Here is a 21177-nt window from a genome sequence, read left to right on the forward strand (position 1 = left end):
ATAAGGATACATTCCCAGACGATATGAATATCAACAAGTGTTACGATCTGAATTGAACTAATTGAAACTTGCCAATTTGGCAATATTATAATGGTTTTATACGTTCGAAATAGTTAGGTAGGACATAACGCAAAGTTCGCAGTCTTCCATATGATTATTTTCTATTCTCTTTTTTTCGGTTTGATAATAATGTCAGTATCCATGTTGTTCACAACCCTTGTTTTCCTTTTCGTTGTATTTTCAATGTATTCAATAATTTTCTTTGATATATCAAAATCATCACACAATATCATAAATTTGAATTAGTGTTTCATTTGTGTCAGCGTATGCATATTTTACAATTTGTAGGTTAGGTACTATTATTTCTCCTCAATAACTCTAGCATCTCTCCACCATAATTTAATTTCTGAAATCTTGTACCACTGACGGCACTGACCTGGATGGTCCTTATAGAACATTGAACATTGAACATTCTTTAGTTCAATGTTATAGAATGACTGGAATGACAGAGAGCACAGGGGCGTACTTAGGGCATTGAACTAAAGTTAAACTTTAGTTCAATGACTTAGGGTGATTCGTAACATTTAGTTGTGGAATTATATAAAATTGTCTTTAATTTTCAGTATCTTATATACTAATTATAGCACATGGGTGAATTTTTATATATCTGGAGAAATTAAGTCGAAAACATTCAGTTGTTTGTATTTTTTTCTAACTGTTTGGAGGCTTGGAAAATATTTCGAGAATTAGACACTTGATTTTTCGGTAGTCTTTCAGATGTCACTTTAACTTTTTTTTTCTGCTTCTTCTACATGACTTGTAGTTAATTGAATTGCTTGTTCAACATTGAAATAATCTCCGTTGCTTTTGTTCACTTGCTCAATCTCATCTTCCTCATCGTCATACATCCAGTGGACCAAGGGGCATAATAATTTCTTGGGTACTATAGGATCGTCCTTTTTATTCGTGAAAAAGCTGATACACGAACCAATAAAGCAACACATCATGGTCCCAATTACAGTATAGTAGTAAAAGCTCAACCTGAACATGTAGAATATGTTGTCATCAGATGGAGGAGGACTTATGGTACTGAAAGTAAAAAAAAAGTATCATTTTGCTTGACAATTCGAAGTATCAGAATGCTTTGAAATTTAATTGTTTTGGTGTAAGAAAATGAAGAATGTTATCTTTACCACCAGTACTTTAATCAGTCTTCAAATAATTTTTATCAAGAAAAACTAAAATAATTATTATTGAAGTTATTGTAGTCTGACGAAATCTTTTCAAGCATTGCTTTTCAATTTTAACGTTTATGGAAGTTATACACAGGATGTTTTACAGTGTATCTACATATAGCTGAACTGCGGATAGAGGACACACAAACGATTGCAAATAACCTATAGTTGTACGGTCTACGATGCATTTTGTACAAGATACAGTGTCCTTTCTTCATTTGGTCCATTGTAAAGACGTTTCCTCGGTTGTCACGAGCGGCAGCTATTCTTTAAAGGGAAAAATAGCAAACCTACCCTGGTAACTTAGAGTCGAAGAAATATTTCCTTGTTATCTAGTGTGTAAGCAATAACTAATGGAAGTCAAAATCCAATTGTTAGGTTTCATGGGACATGATGAGTATACAATAATTTTAACTCACCTCGTCTCGTTGAAATTGAAGATATAAGTACAATTGGCAGTAGATAGTGGTTTCGCTTCATACTTGAGATGTCCCATTTTCTCATAGTATTTTACCATCATGAAGAACCATGACATGAAGAGCATGCTCAGAAGAGCCCCATAGAATGCACCCTATAAAAGTTCATTTTTTAGGTTTCGTTTGAAAATGCATGAAGTGACAAGTTATCCATTCTATTCTATCTTTGAATAATTGTAGATACCAAATAAGAGTCGGTATAGGTATACTTTTTGTATATCGAATTCCATAAAGCTGATTGATAAGATTTTCATTATAATACTCACTTGACAATATCTATTAATTTTAAACAATTTTTTTTTCGGAATTCGAATAAACGAGCATGTCACAGAGATTTGTTCGACTCTCTTCGCAACCAGCTCAATGTAGTTTAATAATTCAAATGAATATAATGTTCCGAAACCTTTTCAATTAGTAGATAATCTAAATATACTAGTACCACAGCCATTTTGAACAATCCACAAATAAAGATGGCTGTGCTAGTACTAGTATAGATGAATATGAAGTAGTCGTGGAAATTCCCTTAATTTCCTCATTTTCTCAGCTTCCTCTCGAATATCCGGAATTAAAGTGATCTTCAAAGTCTCTCATAACCTGTCACAACATAAAAGCATAACAGGAAAAGGATATAAACTTCGTTTTTTCAAATTTTTTTACGAATAAATTAAGATATTCTGGGATTCCTCATCATTGACTTTGACCATATGACTTCACTGATATTTCGAAGCTTTCTAGAGTTATTTCAGCTCATTCTATATTCGGGATGATCAGAAAAATGGTCAAAACTACTGGCCTTTTAACCTTAGAAAGATTGAAGCAGTGATTACCACGAGAAGTATTGCTTACGAATTCGTAAACTTTTGAATCATTGCTTGTAGACATGCTTTATCAACAAATGAACCGAGAATGCTGAACTGGAATACAAAACGTGTTGAGATTTCGAGAGGTAAATTACACTATTCAACAAGGGTTCTCCCACCTAAGAGATTTCTATTTTTTTTGTTAGGTATTCCTCACCTTATTACAAAAATAATAGTACTTACGTTTGTTTAGCTCCCGTTATCAAAATAAAAGACATGCGTGAATTGTCCATGTTCGCGCTTCTGTACTCTACGATACTTTATAAAATAAACAAACTATTGAAACAAGTTCAGTTTCTTGCAGCATTGAATGACTTTGAAAAAGAGGCCTGGTTGTCCTTTGTAGAAGTGACCAAAAATTTTCTTGGCAATCACAAATCTCCGCAATATGTAAATATCGTCAAAACGATGTTACAGGCTCATCAAAAAATGGGATGCAACATGTCCCACCTAAGAGATTTATATTTTTTTTGTTAGGTATTCCTCACCTTATTATAAAAATAATAGTACTTACGTTTGTTTAGTTCCCGTTATCAAAATAAAAGACATGCGTGAATTGTCCATGTTCGCACTTCTGTACTCTACGATACTTTATAAAATAAACAAACTATTGAAACAATTTCGGTTTCTGGCAGCATTGAATGACTTCGAAAAAGAAGCCTGGTTGTCCTTTGTAGAAGTGACCAAAAATTTTCTTGGCAATCACAAATCTCCGCAATATGTAAATATCGTCAAAACGATGTTACAGGCTAATCAAAAAATGGGATGCAACATGTCCTTAAAGCCCGTTTGCAACAGCCAAGAATTCTCTGGAGAATTCTCTACAAAATTCTCGCAAGAAAACGGCAGAGATTATTTTGTATGCAACTGAACAGAAAATTCTACCGAAAGTGCGTATGCAACGGTATATAATTCACGGCGCATGAATTTTCGACCAAATTCTCTAGAGAATTCTCGGCTGTTGCAAACGGGCTTGAAAATACACTTTTTGCAATCACATATTAATTTCTTTCCACAAAATATGGGAGCCGTAAGTGACGAGCATGGAGAGCGATTCCATCAAGACATCGCGTCATTCGAAAAACGCTGCCAAGGCAAAGGGGAACCCTCTATGCCTGCGGATTATTGTTGGTCCATCGTTAGAGAAATACTGGAGTCGTCCTACAGCAGAAAAGACAAAAGATCTAAGCGATCGGAATCTTTTACACTATTGCAAATATTATAATGCATTGTTTTTGTTAAAAATCATGAATATAATTATTAAAAAACAACAAGAGCTAACTTCCACTTTTTATTTATCGTGCGTTTATACCTTGGCTACGACGATTAAAAATATATATATTTTCCTTAGGTGGGAGAACAAAGCTATAATTTTGTCGATCAGTGTTATTTATTATAAGTAATGCGTAAAATATTGGCAGGATCCAAATTTTTTGGGATAACAACATTGACAACATTGAGAAGTATACATTCTTGTTGTTGTTTTCTTCTCCCTCACCTTTGTATATTCATTTGAGTGAAGAAATAAATTCGATTGTTAATGTTGATCGTTATTTGTTGCTATGTATCATCCTTAATAGATGATGCGATTGAGATTTCAAAGACCTCATAAAACAAAGACGTAACAGAAAAATGCCTCCAACAACAGTGCTAAGTAATTGATAGTCGATTTCTGGTTACTCTACCTTCGAATTGATCCTTCTGCTCAAAACACCCATGGCAAAAACTCCTAGAAGGGGTCCATCAGCGATTCCTTTCAAACTAATACTGAGTTGTACTATTCCACCAAGATGTTCAATGATATATATCATCAAACAACCACACACTCCTACAATAATAACTAACAATTTCAGTATGTTACTAGCGACTTTTTCTGAAACTTTTGGATCCATCACTTTAGATATGAAGTCGGTGTACAAAGTTCCTGCCACACAATTAAGATTCGCCGATAAGGTACTGAAAAAAAAGAATTTTTTTGCATGTAGAGGTTTAACCTAATGTTTTCGCAATTTTACGTTAAAAACAATGTAAGTAAACTTGAAAATGATTCCTGCGTTACCTACTAGGTAGATATTCTAAAAGATTAACTCAATTTGGAATTAACCAAACTGTCTAGTACCTATACTCCATTGCCATTGTATTTACCTCAAAGCAGCGCAAAAAACACCAGCGAAAAAGAGGCCAGATAATCCAGGGACACTACTTCCAACGTCTACGATGAAGTATGGAACTAACTGGTCATTCCTTTCTACCTTCTTTGTAGTAAATGGATCACATCCAGCAAATATTGCATACATGGTGAGTCCAATTAAAATGCTCAAAGTTTTTGCTATAATACATCCTTGGGTATATATAAAGCAGGATCTGTAAATATTTTTGTTTTTAATAATTGCTCTGGATTTGAGCAAGAAATTGAATGGTCTACTGATATTTCGAAGTTAGTATTTACTAATTATTTTCTGATTTCATTTTTACACGGATTAAAACGCATGAACAATTAGTATTTTTTAATGGTCCACCTGCGACACAATAGTTTCGAGAGTAGACTCAAGCACTCTCTGACACAAGTCAATACTTCTACTACAATACTATAACTATAATAGAATCGAGAGATTTAACGCGATTCAAGTGCTGAGATGAACAACTCCCTGAGATTAATCCCGAAACATTCTCTCGAATTATATTATTAGTAATAATATAATTTTTTCAGAATGTCATAGGCGAGTTCTTCAGATTAACAGGCCTCCACTCACATGAGGTCTTCTTCTGTCAGTTGGTATCGAAATGAGCTATTTCATAAAATATAAAATGGTTCAAGTTACTAAATACTGAGAAAAATTCCGCAATCACATTCACATGCAAAAATCGAACGGGTCGATATTCTAAACCATATTCAAACCATATGGTTGATTCAGTCATTACTAGATGCAATAATTCAGATCACATATGATCTAGGGTCGTATCATGGTCTATTTCAGTAATTATTTTCGAATTTTTCTGCAACTTCGTCATTTTTAAAAGTTTTGTATAGATGATTTTTTGTGAAACCCTTTACTTCGATAAGTTCTACCCTCTGATAAAAAAGCCTGACCTTTGAATACAATGTGTACCTATACAGAGTCCTTATAAATGATTGTAACAACGCAGCGGGCTGTGAATTATCAATTGCGGCTCCATTATGACAAATATAATGGAACTTTCAAATCGTCTATGGCAATGATGATAATTAATGCACTAATGGCGTATCTAGGATTTTTTTGGAAGGGGGAAAGGTCTGGGAAGCTCATAGTAGTTTTATACTTGCTTGCTTGAAAATTTTGTCGATTAAGTAGAGGGGCACTGAGACTTCTTGGGGGTGGCTACCCTGGCCCGCCTGTTTACGCTTATGCATTATATTTTCAATTCTTATTGAGATTTTGTGAACCTTAAAAGTAATTCTAATCTGTGAAACAAGAATATTTCGACACCTACTGCGAAGTGACAATCATTTACTTATACCCTGTATTATGAGTTTGAGGTAATATATAAATTTCAAAGGACTTACTTCTTGGCATCGGCTATGCTTGGTAAGGCAAGAAACTTTTGAATACATCCTTGGTTTATACTGTTTTGAGCAGTAAACATAAAAGTTAAGCCAATAACTACGGCCCAGAATCCGTCTCTTCTCGTAGGATCTGGGTCAAAACTGAAACATATGGGTTATTTATTATTATTCCATGCATCAAATTATGCATGTAGTTAGAGTTAGTTTTGAAAATAGCTAAAACAAAAATAGGTTTATAATTCATCCCTTTTGAATAACATTATTTACATTACACAACGTTCAGTGAAGTAACGGCCGATTTCATAATAAATTTAAGGGTGGGTTCATGCAAATGGCGTCCACGTAATGGACATCTGCCCATTAGATTGATCCCTTTCTTACGTCTTAGATCCTAGTTACGCTACATGAACCGACCCTTTAGGGTTGGCGTTCCTAAAAACGGAACAATCATCGGCTCCAAAGAGTTATATGCAATTCTCTTTCATGTATTCGTTGAAGATGATTGCGACAACATTGGATGGTTTTTCGGGGGAAGACGCAAAGCGGTATTTTTACAAATTGGAGTTTCGGTCAAGATTGGACTGATGGAATGAGGAAGAAACCCTCACCCTATTATAATTTAAACTAGAAGGCGAGGCATGTGATCCCATAAGGGATATGATGACTTACCCTATTCAGAATTGTAGCAACAAAATTTACGGTAGTTAAATTGCCAGGATATGTTCAGTTGGATTTAAGTTCTTAATTATCATTTTGTACTAGGCTTCGCATTTTAGGGGTGGAATCAAAAATAAAAATAAAAAAGTGATACTGAATCTGTTTAAAATGGGGTTGCATGAGAATTTGATGAAGAATAAGGGGGTAGCGTTATTGAGGGAGGGTTTGGAAATGGCTGAGGGACTGGTAAAACTACAAGAAAGCACAACGATTATGAAGTGAAGGGCATCAAACATGAGAATATCAGCAGTTCACAGCATAAAAGTGTATCAATTATGCGAGAAGCAGGTCTCGGCAAAAGAATGTAAAAATACCTGGACGAGTCGAAGAATCGTAGATCAAAACGCTGAAAAAGGGTGTTATTCGTGTGGTTATTCCCGTGCAAATGCACGGTCTCAACCAAGGAGACAAGATAATTTAAAAAGGGGGAAGAAAATCAAGCTGTCGGGATAGCGGCCGAAAATTCGTAAAAAAGTTCATTCGAGGTTGTCCTTTGCTCTGAATATGGCTCTTAAGAGCCTACTTAATCAATCGTACTTTTCAGGTGAGAGTGAATTGCTGCTAATCCACACTATTGCACAACGAACAGGGCATCCCACAAGGCTCCCCACATGCAACAATGCTTAGTGAGGTTTATTTGCACGATGCCTATGATCATAACCCTTTATGTCTTACAATTCGCCGACGACCACACACTCATGAGTCACAATAGAACTATTAAGAAAACGAAAAAAAACCTGCAGATTCCACCACATTCTATGTATATTTACATATTTCCGGAAAAATCGCAATTTGTAATCTTCCATCATACTCGTTACATCACACCGAACTCACCAAGGTGTGAAATATCTAGGTGTCACTAGGGCAAGCACTTTAGGTCCTTAACCTACACGAACAAAGGAATAAGCATCAAAATGACGACTCATATATGTATAAAATAACATGCCACCCTCTGTTAGAATTAGAATACTGCCATACCCTCTACATCACCAGTAGGGAAACTGTCATGAAGTTCCTTGGTACAGCAGAGACCACATCATTTAGGGCAATCACAAAAATGAGACACCCCAATAATCCTTTACATAACCCTCCCAAAAACTTATTATATGAGGTGACTCAAATAACACCAATTGAAGAGCGGATGCAAAAATTCTGGAAAAAATTCGCAGTGAAGCAGAGCAGCACAAAAACATTGAAAACCTACTGCATTGAAAGAAATCCAAAGAGAAGAGCCCACAGAAAGACATCGCTAATGCTAAACACTAAACTGCCAGAATTCCAAAAGTTGTTCGCAACCTAGTTTACTGTGTTCACTTGCAGTTTATTATTTTCATATGAATATGTGATTATTTCACATATTTGTCTGTTCGATATTGTTTTCAAAACTGACTGAAGGACCTCGGTCGATAGCCTTTTGGATCTTGTTCCAATAAACTATTTTGTTATTGTTGAAAGATAAGCAAAAAGTGTTGAAGTTGGATCTAAGTATTATGACTAAGCACTGAGTGTCAACCACCAATCACCATCAAAATTTCAATGCCTTCTTGACAGGGATTGTTTCTAAACGCTATAAAAGCTATATAAACTTACCTGACATCGAGTCTGTGACCTTCTAGAGCAGTGTTCCACATGGTAAAGAAACCTCCAGCTTTTTCTAATGCTAACATCAAAACTGCAACCAAACATCCTACGGTGAGGGTAAACTGGAAGGTATCTGTCCAAACAACAGCTTTAAGACCTCCAATTGTTGTATAAAATATGCATATTCCACAAGCTATTGGTGCAACAACGTGAACGCCTATTCCAGTTGCTAAAAATTATGATGATGTCATAAAATTAAGAAACATAAGTGTTTATTATATCTTTGAGTAATAAACAACTCAAAAGAATAGTCAAGCATTTTATTCAACTATTTATCTTCGTAAAGCTGCTTATACATTAGCGAAATTCCCTAGCGAAAATCACTCGGGCATCTATTACTCGCTTCGAGTGAATTTTCGCAGTTCTCAAAACAAAGCGTAGTTCAGAGCGAAATTTTTCGTGAGTGGAGCACCTCCAGTTTTTGTTTTGCAGTCAGTACGGAGATTGTGAACCACGTTTAGGCTAGTCGCACATTGAGGGCAGCATAGCCTAGCACAGCACAGCGGAGTAACTACAGAGGAAAATCATTCCTGTGCTCTGCCTGAATGATGTCCGCATATTGAGAGTAGCGTAGCCTAGCACAGCATAGGGAAGGTATCATGGAACTATAGAGGAAAACTAATTATGTGATCCACATATGCAATGCGCGCATAATATTGCAAGTAGATTGTAGATTAGTTGTTTCTGTGTCTTTAGGTTAGTTTCTTACGATAATATGGATCCAGCCGCTCAGTTAAACCTACTTTTGGATTCGGAATCAGATTTGGAAATAGAAAATATTTTGTTTTTATAAAGTTTCGCCAAATTTTTGCTAATCTCCTCCCAGATTTCATCTTTGTACTTTGCACGCATGTAGTCGTTGTTACTCGTATCGTAAAGCACCTTATTTCCGCGAACCATTTCAATTAACAATTCCATTTTTATGAAGTTCAACCGTTTCATTTGAAGAAACGTGGTCACTCTGCAGAGGAAAGTGTGCGCATTCGTGTAGGCCTCTGCTCTGCTACGTCCAATGGGCCTGTTCCGATATTGCTGGTTTTACTGGCCCGCAATCGAATAACAATAGAACTCGAACGACTAGGCCAATAGGCATCGTCTCTGAAATACTGACAGTACTGTTCAGGAATATCGGAACAGACGGAATATGAGGCGTTCTATTTAATTGCATTTGTTACAAAATCCTCTACTAGGCTAGGCTCTGCTGTGCTGTGCTGGACTTCCCTCAATGTGCGTCTAGCCTAAGGCTAGCCGCACACTGAAGGCAGTGGAGTAAATACATACTATTCCTGTGCTCTGCCTGAACGATGCCCGCATATTGAGAGTAGCGTAACCTAGCGGAGCATAGGGGAGCGATGGGCGCATATTGCACATAGATAGTTGTTTCTGTATCTTTTGGTTAGTTTCACATAAAAATATGGATCCAGTCGTTATATAGTTTGTCCAAAAGGCATAAGTAATCAATATGGAAAAGTGATTATTTAAGGAAAAGAAGCACTTATGGGGAAATCAATTTATTGAAAGAACTAGGTAAGTGATGTTCAAATGAGAATGTATTTTCGACTAACTAAACAACAGTTTGAAGAACTACATGATATGATTAAAACTAAAACACAAGGAACAGGTTGTAATGCACAACAGCCTATCGAAACTGAAGTAAAACTCACAGTATGTTCGAGGTATGAACACTTTTATACAAAAATTATCTATTTTGATGATATCTAAAATTTCCAAAGTAGATTGGAAGAGAAAACTTCTTCAGAGGAAACTGTGTGCACTCAACAACCGACGCAGAGTAGACAGAGTAATCTGTTACCACGTCGCTTAGGTCTCTGCTCTGCTACGTCATTGGACATATTGATGCGGCGTTTTATTTGATTGCATTCGTTACAAAATCCTCTACTAGGCTAGGCTCTGCTGTACTGTGCTGGACTGCCCTCAATGTGCTGCGAAATTCGATGAGCGAAACCTTTTGATGACAAAAACTGACAGACCTGAGGCTCGTAGCGAGGGCTCTGTTTCGAAACTGTCTTGTCTAGTATTAACTTCATCTAAAATCTGACAGCCTCCTCCGGAATCACCCTGTATATAGACTCACAGCAATGAGAAAAAAAAATCCAATATTATCGAAGACGTTGAAGTTTAAGCTAAAATATCGATATTTCCATAGCAGCGCAATGCATCCGAGAAAAAAAACGTCATTGAGGTCTTGACCTACCAATCCACCAACCATCCAGAAAAACTTGTAAGGCTCTCTACTATTCCAAAATTCTTCGCCCTTCGTTGAAAAGTGTTTGATTTTTCACGAGTTTTTTGTGCCTTAGCTTGTCAAATTAAATTGAATGAAAGCCCACTTTTCCACTACGAAAGATCATATCTCAAAACCTTAAGAAGCAAAATCTTTTAAATATGAAAAGACAAAATAGTTTGCCTTTGAATATAGGTTGAATTTATTTTGGATTACGGAAATCAAAGAAACAAGCAAACTCTTCGTAACTAACATTACTATATGTTTGTTGAAGTATTATCTAATCAGTGACGTGAATGAAACGCAACAAGTATAATGAAATGAGAGGATTAAAACAATTTGGCGCCACGTTACCAGGGACATTTGTATTTCAGAATCAGAATGAACTTTTTTCTGATTTTGACATATAAAGTGACGTTTTGAATCGTTTTACATTTCGTAACCAGTTACGAAAACATTTCGCAACAGATGATGAAATAGTTATTTGTGCCACCAGTTGGGAAAAGCATTATTTTTCGTCATGAGAGTAAAAGAACGCGAAATATGAAAAATAGTGTTTCACACAATATTTTTTCTAATTTTGAATAGGATGTTGCTATGAATTCAAATTAATAGTACCAGAAACGTCTTTAAAAGCTTCTCTCGGAGAATCCTTTAAAATCGTCTAATGACGGAAATCATTCAATTTTTCACTTTGTTACTATGAAAGCAAGTATCGTTTCATTGTCAGTTGCGAAATATTTTACTTTACGTAATTGGTTGCGAAAAGTTAAAACTTGACTTGATTGAAACGTTAAAACGTTTCAAAACGTCAATGAGTTTTAAAAAGTGTTATATGTCAAAATTAGAAAAAGATACGAGAGTTGGCGACGAAAATCCGCCAGAGTTTTGTAATGGCTCATATTTAAATATTATGTAGTTGTAGTTAGTTTTGGTGGTGTACATGAGTCAGCACCCATTCTCAAGGTCAGGTAGTGGGACAACTGGAACAACTCTTTGATTTATGTAAAATTACAATATGCGTACTTTGGGTGACTGCTGACTGCCTCTGTTCTATTGATATGTGGTCTGACTATTTTATTCTCAAATAAATATATGATATTCGAGCAATAAATGAATTTTCACAAATCTCCTGAAACGACATATCGTTAAGGCAGCAACTTCTGTGGTGTACTGACCCACCGCGTTTCACTAAAATGTGGTCTGACCACTTTCTCAAGTTTTCTGTTCTATAAACTAGCTAAGTGACTATTTTCTGTCATTACAAAATACTTGTAGAGTATGTTGTAATTTTATATACCTACATCAAAGCGCGTCGCCGCTAGGTTTTCCACTACTTACTACACTACTAATCAGCATCAAAATGACATTAGTCAAAATCAATTGGCACTTCAATTTCAAACTGGCATAAATCAAAAGCAAGTTGGCAATAATCAATTTCAATCTGGCATTATTCAATTGCATATTGACAATAAACGAAATCAAATTGGTAATTCTGAATTAGAATTCTCCATTGATATAAAATATATCACATGAAAATATTTTTAATGACAGTAAATAACGTAATTAAGTAATTAAAACAAATTAACAATTGTGAGAAAAACAAATTTTCTCACAAAAATTATATCTTGCATATCCGATGCAGAAGGAATGATATGAGCGATGAATTTTGCTATATTAACAATCGTTACCTTGCAAATATTGTTATGAACGATTTTCTCTAATCTGCAAATTTTGAACAGAAAAGGAATATAACAACAGTCGAGCGTTTCTCAATGAGTTATCATAAAAAGAGACGATTTCAGACCCTCATTGTGTTTCAGAATCAACGTTTGTTACTATTCACTGTTGTTTGAAAATTACCTATTTATGTATTTCATTTCGCAAACTATGCGAAGAGTTGAGAGCCTCCGAATGTATTTAGTACATAATACTTTCGAAGTGTTTCAACCAGAAAAATTCATAATTTTTTAAAGAAAAAGTCAGAGAGCTGGTAAGGTATGTTAATCTGTGTGATCAACTGATTCAGCTCCATTCGAACTTTGATGTTCGACTTTTACAGTTACAATGTTATTTTGTTTATTGTCAACTGGAAATTGATAAATGCCACTTCATTATTTTCATTTTGCTTCTGATTAATGCCAGTTTGAAATTGATTTTGACCATGTCATTTTGATTCTGATTAGCGCCAATTTGAACTTGAAAAGGTATAAACGATTTGAAAGGAATCTCGCTTTGCTCTTTGTGCAGAAATACCGTCATTACGAAAAATAATATAAATGAAATAAATTTGGATACAACCAAAAGTGCGAGACTAGTAGTAGTAGTAGTAGTAATAGTAGTAGTAGTAATAGTAGTAGTAGTAGTAATAGTAGTAGTAGTAGTAATAGTAGTAGTATTTTTTTATGTGCATAGTGCTCACTCCTTCCAAAAGCTTGACAGATTAAACAAAATAATGAGTTTATGTGTGAAGAGTAAATAATTTTTCTCAATATGATACTAACTTTTCTTCAATGAAAGTCAGCCTAACAACTTAGCATTTAGAGCATTTAGGCTCCTTTTGGAAAGTAGAACGATAACTTCAAATTCGACATACAAGGTGATGTCTATTTTAACACTGAAAACTGAAATGATAATAGGGTAATGTTTTTATGGAAATATATGTACATAATTATTATTTCACTTTCTTGATGTGTCAACAACGTCCTAAGGTACAATTCCGTCGATTAGCTTGGTTTTTAGTCCTATCCTACGTCTATTAAGAGATGTACAGGGTGAGCAAAATTGGTGATACCTGAACTGCAACTGGCACATTACGTTCGTCTTTTTTCGAAAAACTTATAATAGAGTAAGATCCTAGAGCGACCAGACATAACTTATTTTCACACAGATGAAACTTTAGGATCTCAGTAGAGTCTCATGTGCATTGAATACCTCCGAACTTGTAGAGCTTGCCTAGTGACACCTGGGCAGATACCAGGTAACTAAAAATGAGTGTTACTAAACTTATTTTCACATGTCTGATATTGAAATATGACATTGAAGTAACTATAAAAAAGTTATATATCATCATTCAGACGAATAGTAGTGACCAAACATCCCCTAAACATGAAAATTATTTAGCCGGGAGTGTGAGCGCGAGAGCACTATGCATGCCTTTCAGAGTGAGTGAGACTAGACTATGGTAACTCGGTTATCTTTCACAATCTGTTTGGAGTCCCTTTAGTGTATACTATACATTGCTTGCACATGGCACATACATATACCTAAGAGTATCAACTCTTGCACATACACAGCACATACTTATACCCAATAAACTAACTGACTGCATTCATAGTCCTTTGTTAATTCAGATACAATGGGGTAGTATTTTCTTTCGAATTCTGAAATAGTCAATGGACAGGCATGTCTCTTATGATGCCAAGTTTTGCAGCAATCGATTGCAGTACAGTACAGTCTCGATTATCCGAAATAAGGTGGACCAAAGTGATTTCAGATAATCGAAATTTTGGTTAATCCAAATTTTTTCTGGCAAATAGTTATTGGTTATTCATTTACCTTGAAGATGCAAGTTGCTAGTACTTTACTACTTTCCAACCTGTTTCCTGTTTCGTTATGGTAAAAGGAAAATAAAAATTTGGAAAATACGGATGATCCTACTTCATGTAGGAAACATAAGAATCAATTTCGGGCAATATATGAAGTTTGTGATACTCCCTTAATTTTGTAGTTAAAGTTAACTTTTTCCGAAATTGCTGTTGACATCGTGAATCACTTGGTAGCGACCAACAATAACTCTGCCACTTATTCAGAGGAAATTCTTGGGAATTATGATAAGTTGTAACGTAAATATCAATATTGAATGGAAAATAACAAAATTAGTCGTTATCAGTGAAGCCATTATTCTGTTGAGTGGATTTGCAGGCAAACAAATCCTTTAATGCTCATGTACTCACCTGTAGCAAATCCAAGGGAGGGAATGTATATTACTATGGGTAAATAAAGTAATAGTGAGACCGCGTACAATGCAGAAGCCATCATTCTCGTTTTCTCGTCAAATCTCATTGCTAAATATTCATAGATACTTGTCAATTCTAGTTTGTAGAAGACTGGTAGAAAGATATAGGAAGTGGTGAAATGCAGAAGAAATAAGGATATGCATCCTTGCCAAAATCCAAGACCATATCTATATACATCTGCTGGTATTGCAAGTACAGTGATTGCTGAAGTATGGCTGAAAATCATTCATTCATAGAGGCTTATTCATATTCAAACTCCTTTTCAGATTCAGGGATATAATCCCAATTCTTAAAACGTTCCCTCAATTTTTATTGAATTGCTACGAAGGCGTAGAAAGGCCACATAATATTTCAAAAATATTTTCAGCTAAAGTCCATATAATACTGGGTGTTCCCACATTTATGATGAATTGATGATTATTTAGACAGAGTGAGAGTATTCTTTGTTATAATTTGAGTTTTCATCTATGAGAGGTCATAACAACATTATGACAACCTTACAGGATGTTCTATAACATGATGTTTCATGAAAAAAGTTGTTTTTCGAATGTAGACATGCTCGTGAGGCTATCACAATGGACAAGGAATATTATGTACAGGGAATCCCAAAACGCCTAATTTTGGCTCTTTCTGGTACTTCCGGACTAAGTAGATAGGGAAAAACGTTGAAGGGAGCCCTGGGCTCCATTTTCGTGAAGAGTCAATTAGTGGAAACAGTTTCAGGATATCTTTTGTCCTGAAGACATTGCCAAATTTTGATTTTTGTCGATTTCGAAAATGTGCCGTAACTTTTTACACTTTTCCACTGGGAATACGGTACTATATTAATTTTTTTTTATCTCTTGTACTGAAGATGTAGAAAAAATTAATTCTTTTTTTTCAAATACGGATGATATCTTTTTTTTTGATCTCATGTTATACAAAAAAAAAGCTTTTCAAAAATATATATATTACTTCTATACTTAAGGCAGAATCACCATTTTAGTGAAATTCCCGTTTTCGACAGAATTCTATGAAACCATTGAAAACAAAAACGTCCACTCTCAATAAATCTCCCTGTCTATGATATGAAACTTTCCGTCCATAGAATTTGTATAAATATAGATCAGAATTACTATATTCAATTTCAATGTAACTCATGAAAAATTCTCAAATTGAGTACCATTATTATTATGTAAACAAATTCGACCTTTTTTTCTAAAAGAATACACTGTATTCAACAGCATAACGCGGGAAAAGTCTCTGATGACCTTTCTGACCCTCCGCTCTAAATCAGCCCTATTCAAGACTGGGGTCTTGAATTTTTATATATATATCATCATACGAAAAAATCAAAACGATTGAGGTCTGGCGATCTTGCCCTCCAGGTAATAGGACCAAGCGTTCCCATCCACGGCTTTTTGGAAAGAATCTAGAGCAAAAATAATCATAGAATAATGTATGTGAAACTCAACAGTTGGCGATTATGAATATCACTATTCCCAGTGAAAAAGTGTCTGTAGAAAGTTTTTATCAAAAAGTTTGAAGTGGTGATCCTTATCCTTATCGATTTTAATACTATCCTGATGTACCTAACATTGAAAAATTTTTTATAAAACAGTCTGTATAAAGAGAATTGAGGGAAGCCGTCATAGGACAGCTAGTATAAGATTTTCGTAACGTTGATATGATTTTATCTATCATCATGATAGGAAAGTTGAATAATATTAAATAACATCCTGTATAAATAACAATCACATTCGTCATAAATGTGCGAACACACAATATGAATGAATTTCAGTGTTCATTTAAATAGAAACATATTGTATCACGAAAACAAAACCTCTACCTCTCATCAATCACTGAGTCGTATGCATAAAGAAAAGCATTTGCTTTTACTATAATACTATCTTTGTCAGTTGCTTATAAAGTGTATAGTTTCCTTTCAATAAACTGAAGTGAAAGCATTCACTACTTCTTTATGCATATGGCCCAATTATATGAATATGGAAAATATTATCAAAATATTGTGGCCCTTGTACGCCTCCGTAAATTGCACACATAATTTTATACGACAGAGCAGCAAAGAATGATGATATTTGAAAGAAAATCAATCCTTACTACCGTGGAAAAAATTATTGTCTGATGTAGAGAAGGACTACTTATAGATAAGTTATTAGTTGGAGCGCTTATTCCTTGTTCTTATATCTTCCCGTCCCTTCTCAATTATAAGAAATTATTTGTAAAGTGTTTCTCTATATCAAGACTGCCACTTTTGAAATACTCTCATCAAAGATTTTAGAGTAGAAAGATAAGGAACGAAGCGACTAAAGTGATGTGAGCGTCATCTGTGTTTCAAATGTGTTTTTAAGGCCCTATGACTGGTCCAAATATCAATTCGGGGGGGCCTTCACAGAAACATATGAAATTTCTGAGATTTCAGATGGCCATTTTGATCAAATTGGTTTTGAATGTTTGATTCTCGTACCGCCTTTTGTTTATCAAGCTCGTTTCGCTGATTATTGAAATTTTTGACTAATTTGAATGAACTTTACTTCAATTCAATTGAGAACTGTTCATCCACGTAAATTGTTTTATGCAGGAAGCATCCCTTGCATGAAGGGTCCATTTAGGGGAAATTATGACTTTTATACGTCCATTCAAAGATTCTCAATTGCCATAAATATATTCAGAAATGCAGGAGTTTTTTGGATTTCGATTTGGGAATCGGGTGACTGTCAAATTGTTGTTTGGAAAGTCAAAGTTTTATGAAACCTTCTGTGAGTGTTTTGTTCATTCATTGATCAATTTGTATATTGCGTCATAAAGAGACCATACCATGAAGAAATCATAAAAAAGCATGAAGAAATTATACTGACGGGCTTGAATACAGGTCTTGTATACCTCTGTAAGGTTTTTTCAATTGTGGTTCTGAAAATTGTGTAAATAATATGAAAGTAACGGAAATGTGTATCCTATGATGGTAAATTGAATATTGGTTCATATTAATTTCTGATATAAATTGTACAAATTCAACTAGGTTTATTAATTTGAAACGTTTTCACAGCTTTCACGTACCTATAGCAGATAACCATATACTCTTGTGTCCTAGTCAAAGCTCTATTCGTTGTCCATAATTTCAAATTTTTGTGAATTTTTTATTGATTGCAAATAAAAAATTTTCACATCCAACAGCGTATTTCATTGATACCAATTGATTCCAAACAATGTTTAGATGAAAACTATCATCCTGGTCACAAAACAAAACCATCCTTTTGTTTTGTCGCTCAGGATGTTTGTTTTCTTGTCTCAACAAGGACAATATTGAAATTCAATACAAGGAATATAATTCGAATTTTGCGCCCCTCAATTATAAAACAGAAAACTGTTATTAAACAGTTTTTCTGTATTGACAATACGTTTTCAGCGCCATCTCATTGTCACGCGTGTTTTCACTGGCCAAAATGTAGTCGGTTTTTAGTACTAGCGATATGAGGGCGTTTCCTATCTTTCTACTCTATAATCTTTGACTCACATATGTATTTCAAGAAGAAAAATCTATAATTTTCGAATGAGTTTACTCAAGGGAAAGAATGGATTTGTCAGAAAACAAGAATAATTGTACTTACCTTGCCACTAGAGAGATTGCGATAGGCCACACATTCATACGTTTGCCACCCAGAAGATATTCTTTTTTGGTATCTTGCTTACGAAAGCACCCAAAAAATATACCGATTAGAGAGCTGAATCCCAACACTACGGTGAAGAGTAGATAATCATACCAAAAAAAAGATATTGTTTTGAGATTTATGGTGGGTAATGAAGTGGTCACTAATGTTGATAAATTTTGAAATCCCATTTTGGGAACTATTCAGTTGAGCTTGGGGGTGAAATTTCCAAAGGAAAACGAATGCATAACACAGAAAGATTGGTTTATCACTTAAACTCTGGTATATTTCCGATATAATGGGTGTTTCCAGTGAACATCAGTAGGAACAATGAACCATATCAGACGGGCTATTTACCATAGGATTCGAGAAGTTTGCCTTAGATTTACTCATGATAAATTATCAATGAAGGAGATTTCATCCCATAAACCAAGGTGTTTTTATTTAATGAATTCAATGCATTACCATTATCCTCAATATCCGCAGATTTTCGACAAGTGAAAATTGAATGCATTAATTTTATTATGTTTAACATTCATTTCTCACGTTTATGACGTTTGCATCATGAGCTCAAGAGAATAGGTACGTAATCATAGCAACTGATTCGTCTTTTGACCGTTAGAATTTCAATTTGCTGGTAATAGTAGGGGAGCCCAAGAGGGAAATTTGTTACTCGGGCGTCTCAGATTAAGATATATGTTGTTAACCCTCTAATGCCCAAGTTTTTTTTCTTTTTTAGAATTATTTCCGTATAGTTTCAAGTTAGCTTATGTATAATCTACATCTTTTTGTCGCAAATAGTTAACTGATTTACATTAACACCTGTTCTCACCAAATGAACCTATACTGAAGCGGACATGGGCAGTTGAACTAAACTGCTCACAGGGAATAATTTTGTATCCACTTATATGCAACCAGTCTCAAGGCGGAGTTGGGTATTAGAGGGTTAATTACATGTTGAAGACTATATATTTATATATATTCCCTTAATCTGACAATTAAAGAGTGACGAAAATTTGTGAGAAGGCGCCAAAAATGTTACGTGCACATTCTCAAGCGCGGTGGCTTTTTTTTTTCTTATTTTGAAGCAAGAATAACGGAATAGTTATTTAATCAACAAGGTTATTAATCAAAGCGATTAATGATTGAGATATTTCGAGATCATTAATCGCTCAATTAGTACACGAGTTGATTACAAGATTTTTCCGTCGACCACATTTCGAATTTAATGTGAAATCTTGATTGCAAAAATTTTCTATCGATACCTAGTCAAATTTGACACCTTACAAATTTTCTATGCTCATATCGGAATGTTGATATTTATGCGGCCGATCGAATAATTCGAGAAGTCCATAGAGGGCATTTTCGAGTTGTGACATTTTGAGTAAATCACATTGATATCAGTCCCTATTATATCTGTTAAAGAATATGTGGAGCTGGTGGAAGCTGGAGTTGTAGTAGATATATTGATTACTCTCTAACCATCATAATTTTTCTGCAACCTCCACAATTCATCTCTTCTCAATTCACCCGCTAGATACTACGAAAATCAATGCTACATAAAAATGAAATAATTATTTGGGAAGCTGCTGAATACTTCTATGTTCGATTACCCATGACAATAATGCATTAATAGGAAATTAATCAATAAAAGGGTTTATTAACAGCTAATTTCGTGTACGTTAAACTGTACTATTATTAAGAGGTCGGCGGAAAAATTTATAATCTGGCAGTTTCAGCAAGCCGAAACAATAAAAATTGGCCAGAAAGGTCACAAATATCAGTTTTCTTGCATAATCTCCTCTCCTGGGCTTCAAATTGTTTTCGCATTCATTATAAAAGTTGTAGACCATAACATTTGCTACAAATTGTGTCCGAAGCAATTTCTTCTACGTTTGAACGTTTTTGTGATATATGGCGATGAATATATAATGGACTTGGTTTCTACATTGACCTTGGATTTTCGCATGTGTGGCTTAGCTCCTCGCCCTTGTCGCCCTCTAACTCGAAGAAGTATATAAAATTGCTTCAGACAAAAGTTGTACAGAATTTAATATCTTCTTCTTTCATAATGAATACAGAAACGTTAGGGGTTCAGAAAGGGAGATATTTAAAAAGAAAATGCCTTGATATTATCTTCAAACTGCCAGAGTAAGAAAACCCCTCCTGATTAGTGTCAGAATAATGGGTCAACACGTCTGCAAAACCGAAATTAACCATCTATGAAAATCTGACACGCTCGAGTATGTACAAGTAACGTTTTTTTTGCATTTTCAAAAGACCGAATTGTCAGTCTCTTGAAAAGTAGTTCCTTCAAGCCCAATTACTATATCCTCTAAAAATCTGCCACGCTCGAAATTTTTTCCGTACGGCCAGTCCCACCGCGCAAACTGTCAGATAAGCATGAATTCATTATCAGAGACACGTAGGGCATATGCATTATCTTACTCTGACACGCTCGAGTATGTACACCTGACGTTTTTTTCAATATCTTTGAGAACATGCAGACGCTTTCCCCACCGCTGAAAGTGCATACATCATAGAACCTTTTTCCTTTCTACTATCTAATCTTCAAAATCCACTAGGTTTCCACGACGCTCGAGTAAATCCCGATTTAGCATCGTCGGCTCCCCAACTATAAGGGTAATGTCGAACGCAGCGTTTTTGACCGAGACGTTTCTCGAGTGTTTCGAAGCGATTCCCAAACTTGTCGGTCTTTGCCACTCTCAAAGGAAAGAATAACAATGCTTCGCAACGAAGAACGGGACGTACTCACTGATGAAACATGCAACA

At 35.0% G+C, this 21177-nt stretch overlaps 1 protein-coding gene across 1 annotated transcript; it reads right to left on the reverse strand.

Moving 5' to 3' along the window:
• Window positions 1-667: 667 nt before the first annotated feature.
• Window positions 668-18728, reverse strand: LOC123313010 (sodium-coupled monocarboxylate transporter 2-like). Its single transcript, XM_044897671.1, has 8 exons — window positions 18346-18728; window positions 14675-14952; window positions 8423-8642; window positions 6116-6256; window positions 4717-4935; window positions 4257-4527; window positions 1655-1806; window positions 668-1089 (listed from the first exon to the last, which is right to left on the reverse strand). Exons 1-8 carry the CDS (start codon window positions 18573-18575, stop codon window positions 786-788), a joined length of 1815 nt encoding a protein of 604 aa, XP_044753606.1. The 5' UTR covers window positions 18576-18728; the 3' UTR covers window positions 668-785.
• Window positions 18729-21177: the final 2449 nt, after the last annotated feature.

Source organism: Coccinella septempunctata, chromosome 1 (assembly GCF_907165205.1).
Source record: "Coccinella septempunctata chromosome 1, icCocSept1.1, whole genome shotgun sequence".
NCBI classification, from domain to species: domain Eukaryota; kingdom Metazoa; phylum Arthropoda; class Insecta; order Coleoptera; family Coccinellidae; genus Coccinella; species Coccinella septempunctata.

Coding starts and splice junctions, on each gene's coding strand:
- LOC123313010 (XM_044897671.1), bottom strand. CDS start 18,575: ATGGGATTTCAAAATTTATCAACATTAGTGACCACTTCATTACCCACC. Junction 14,953..18,345: donor GCAATCTCTCTAGTGGCAAG/GTAAGTACAATT, acceptor AATGATTTTCAG/CCATACTTCAGCAATCACTG. Junction 6,257..8,422: donor GGTCACAGACTCGATGTCAG/GTAAGTTTATAT, acceptor CATATGTTTCAG/TTTTGACCCAGATCCTACGA.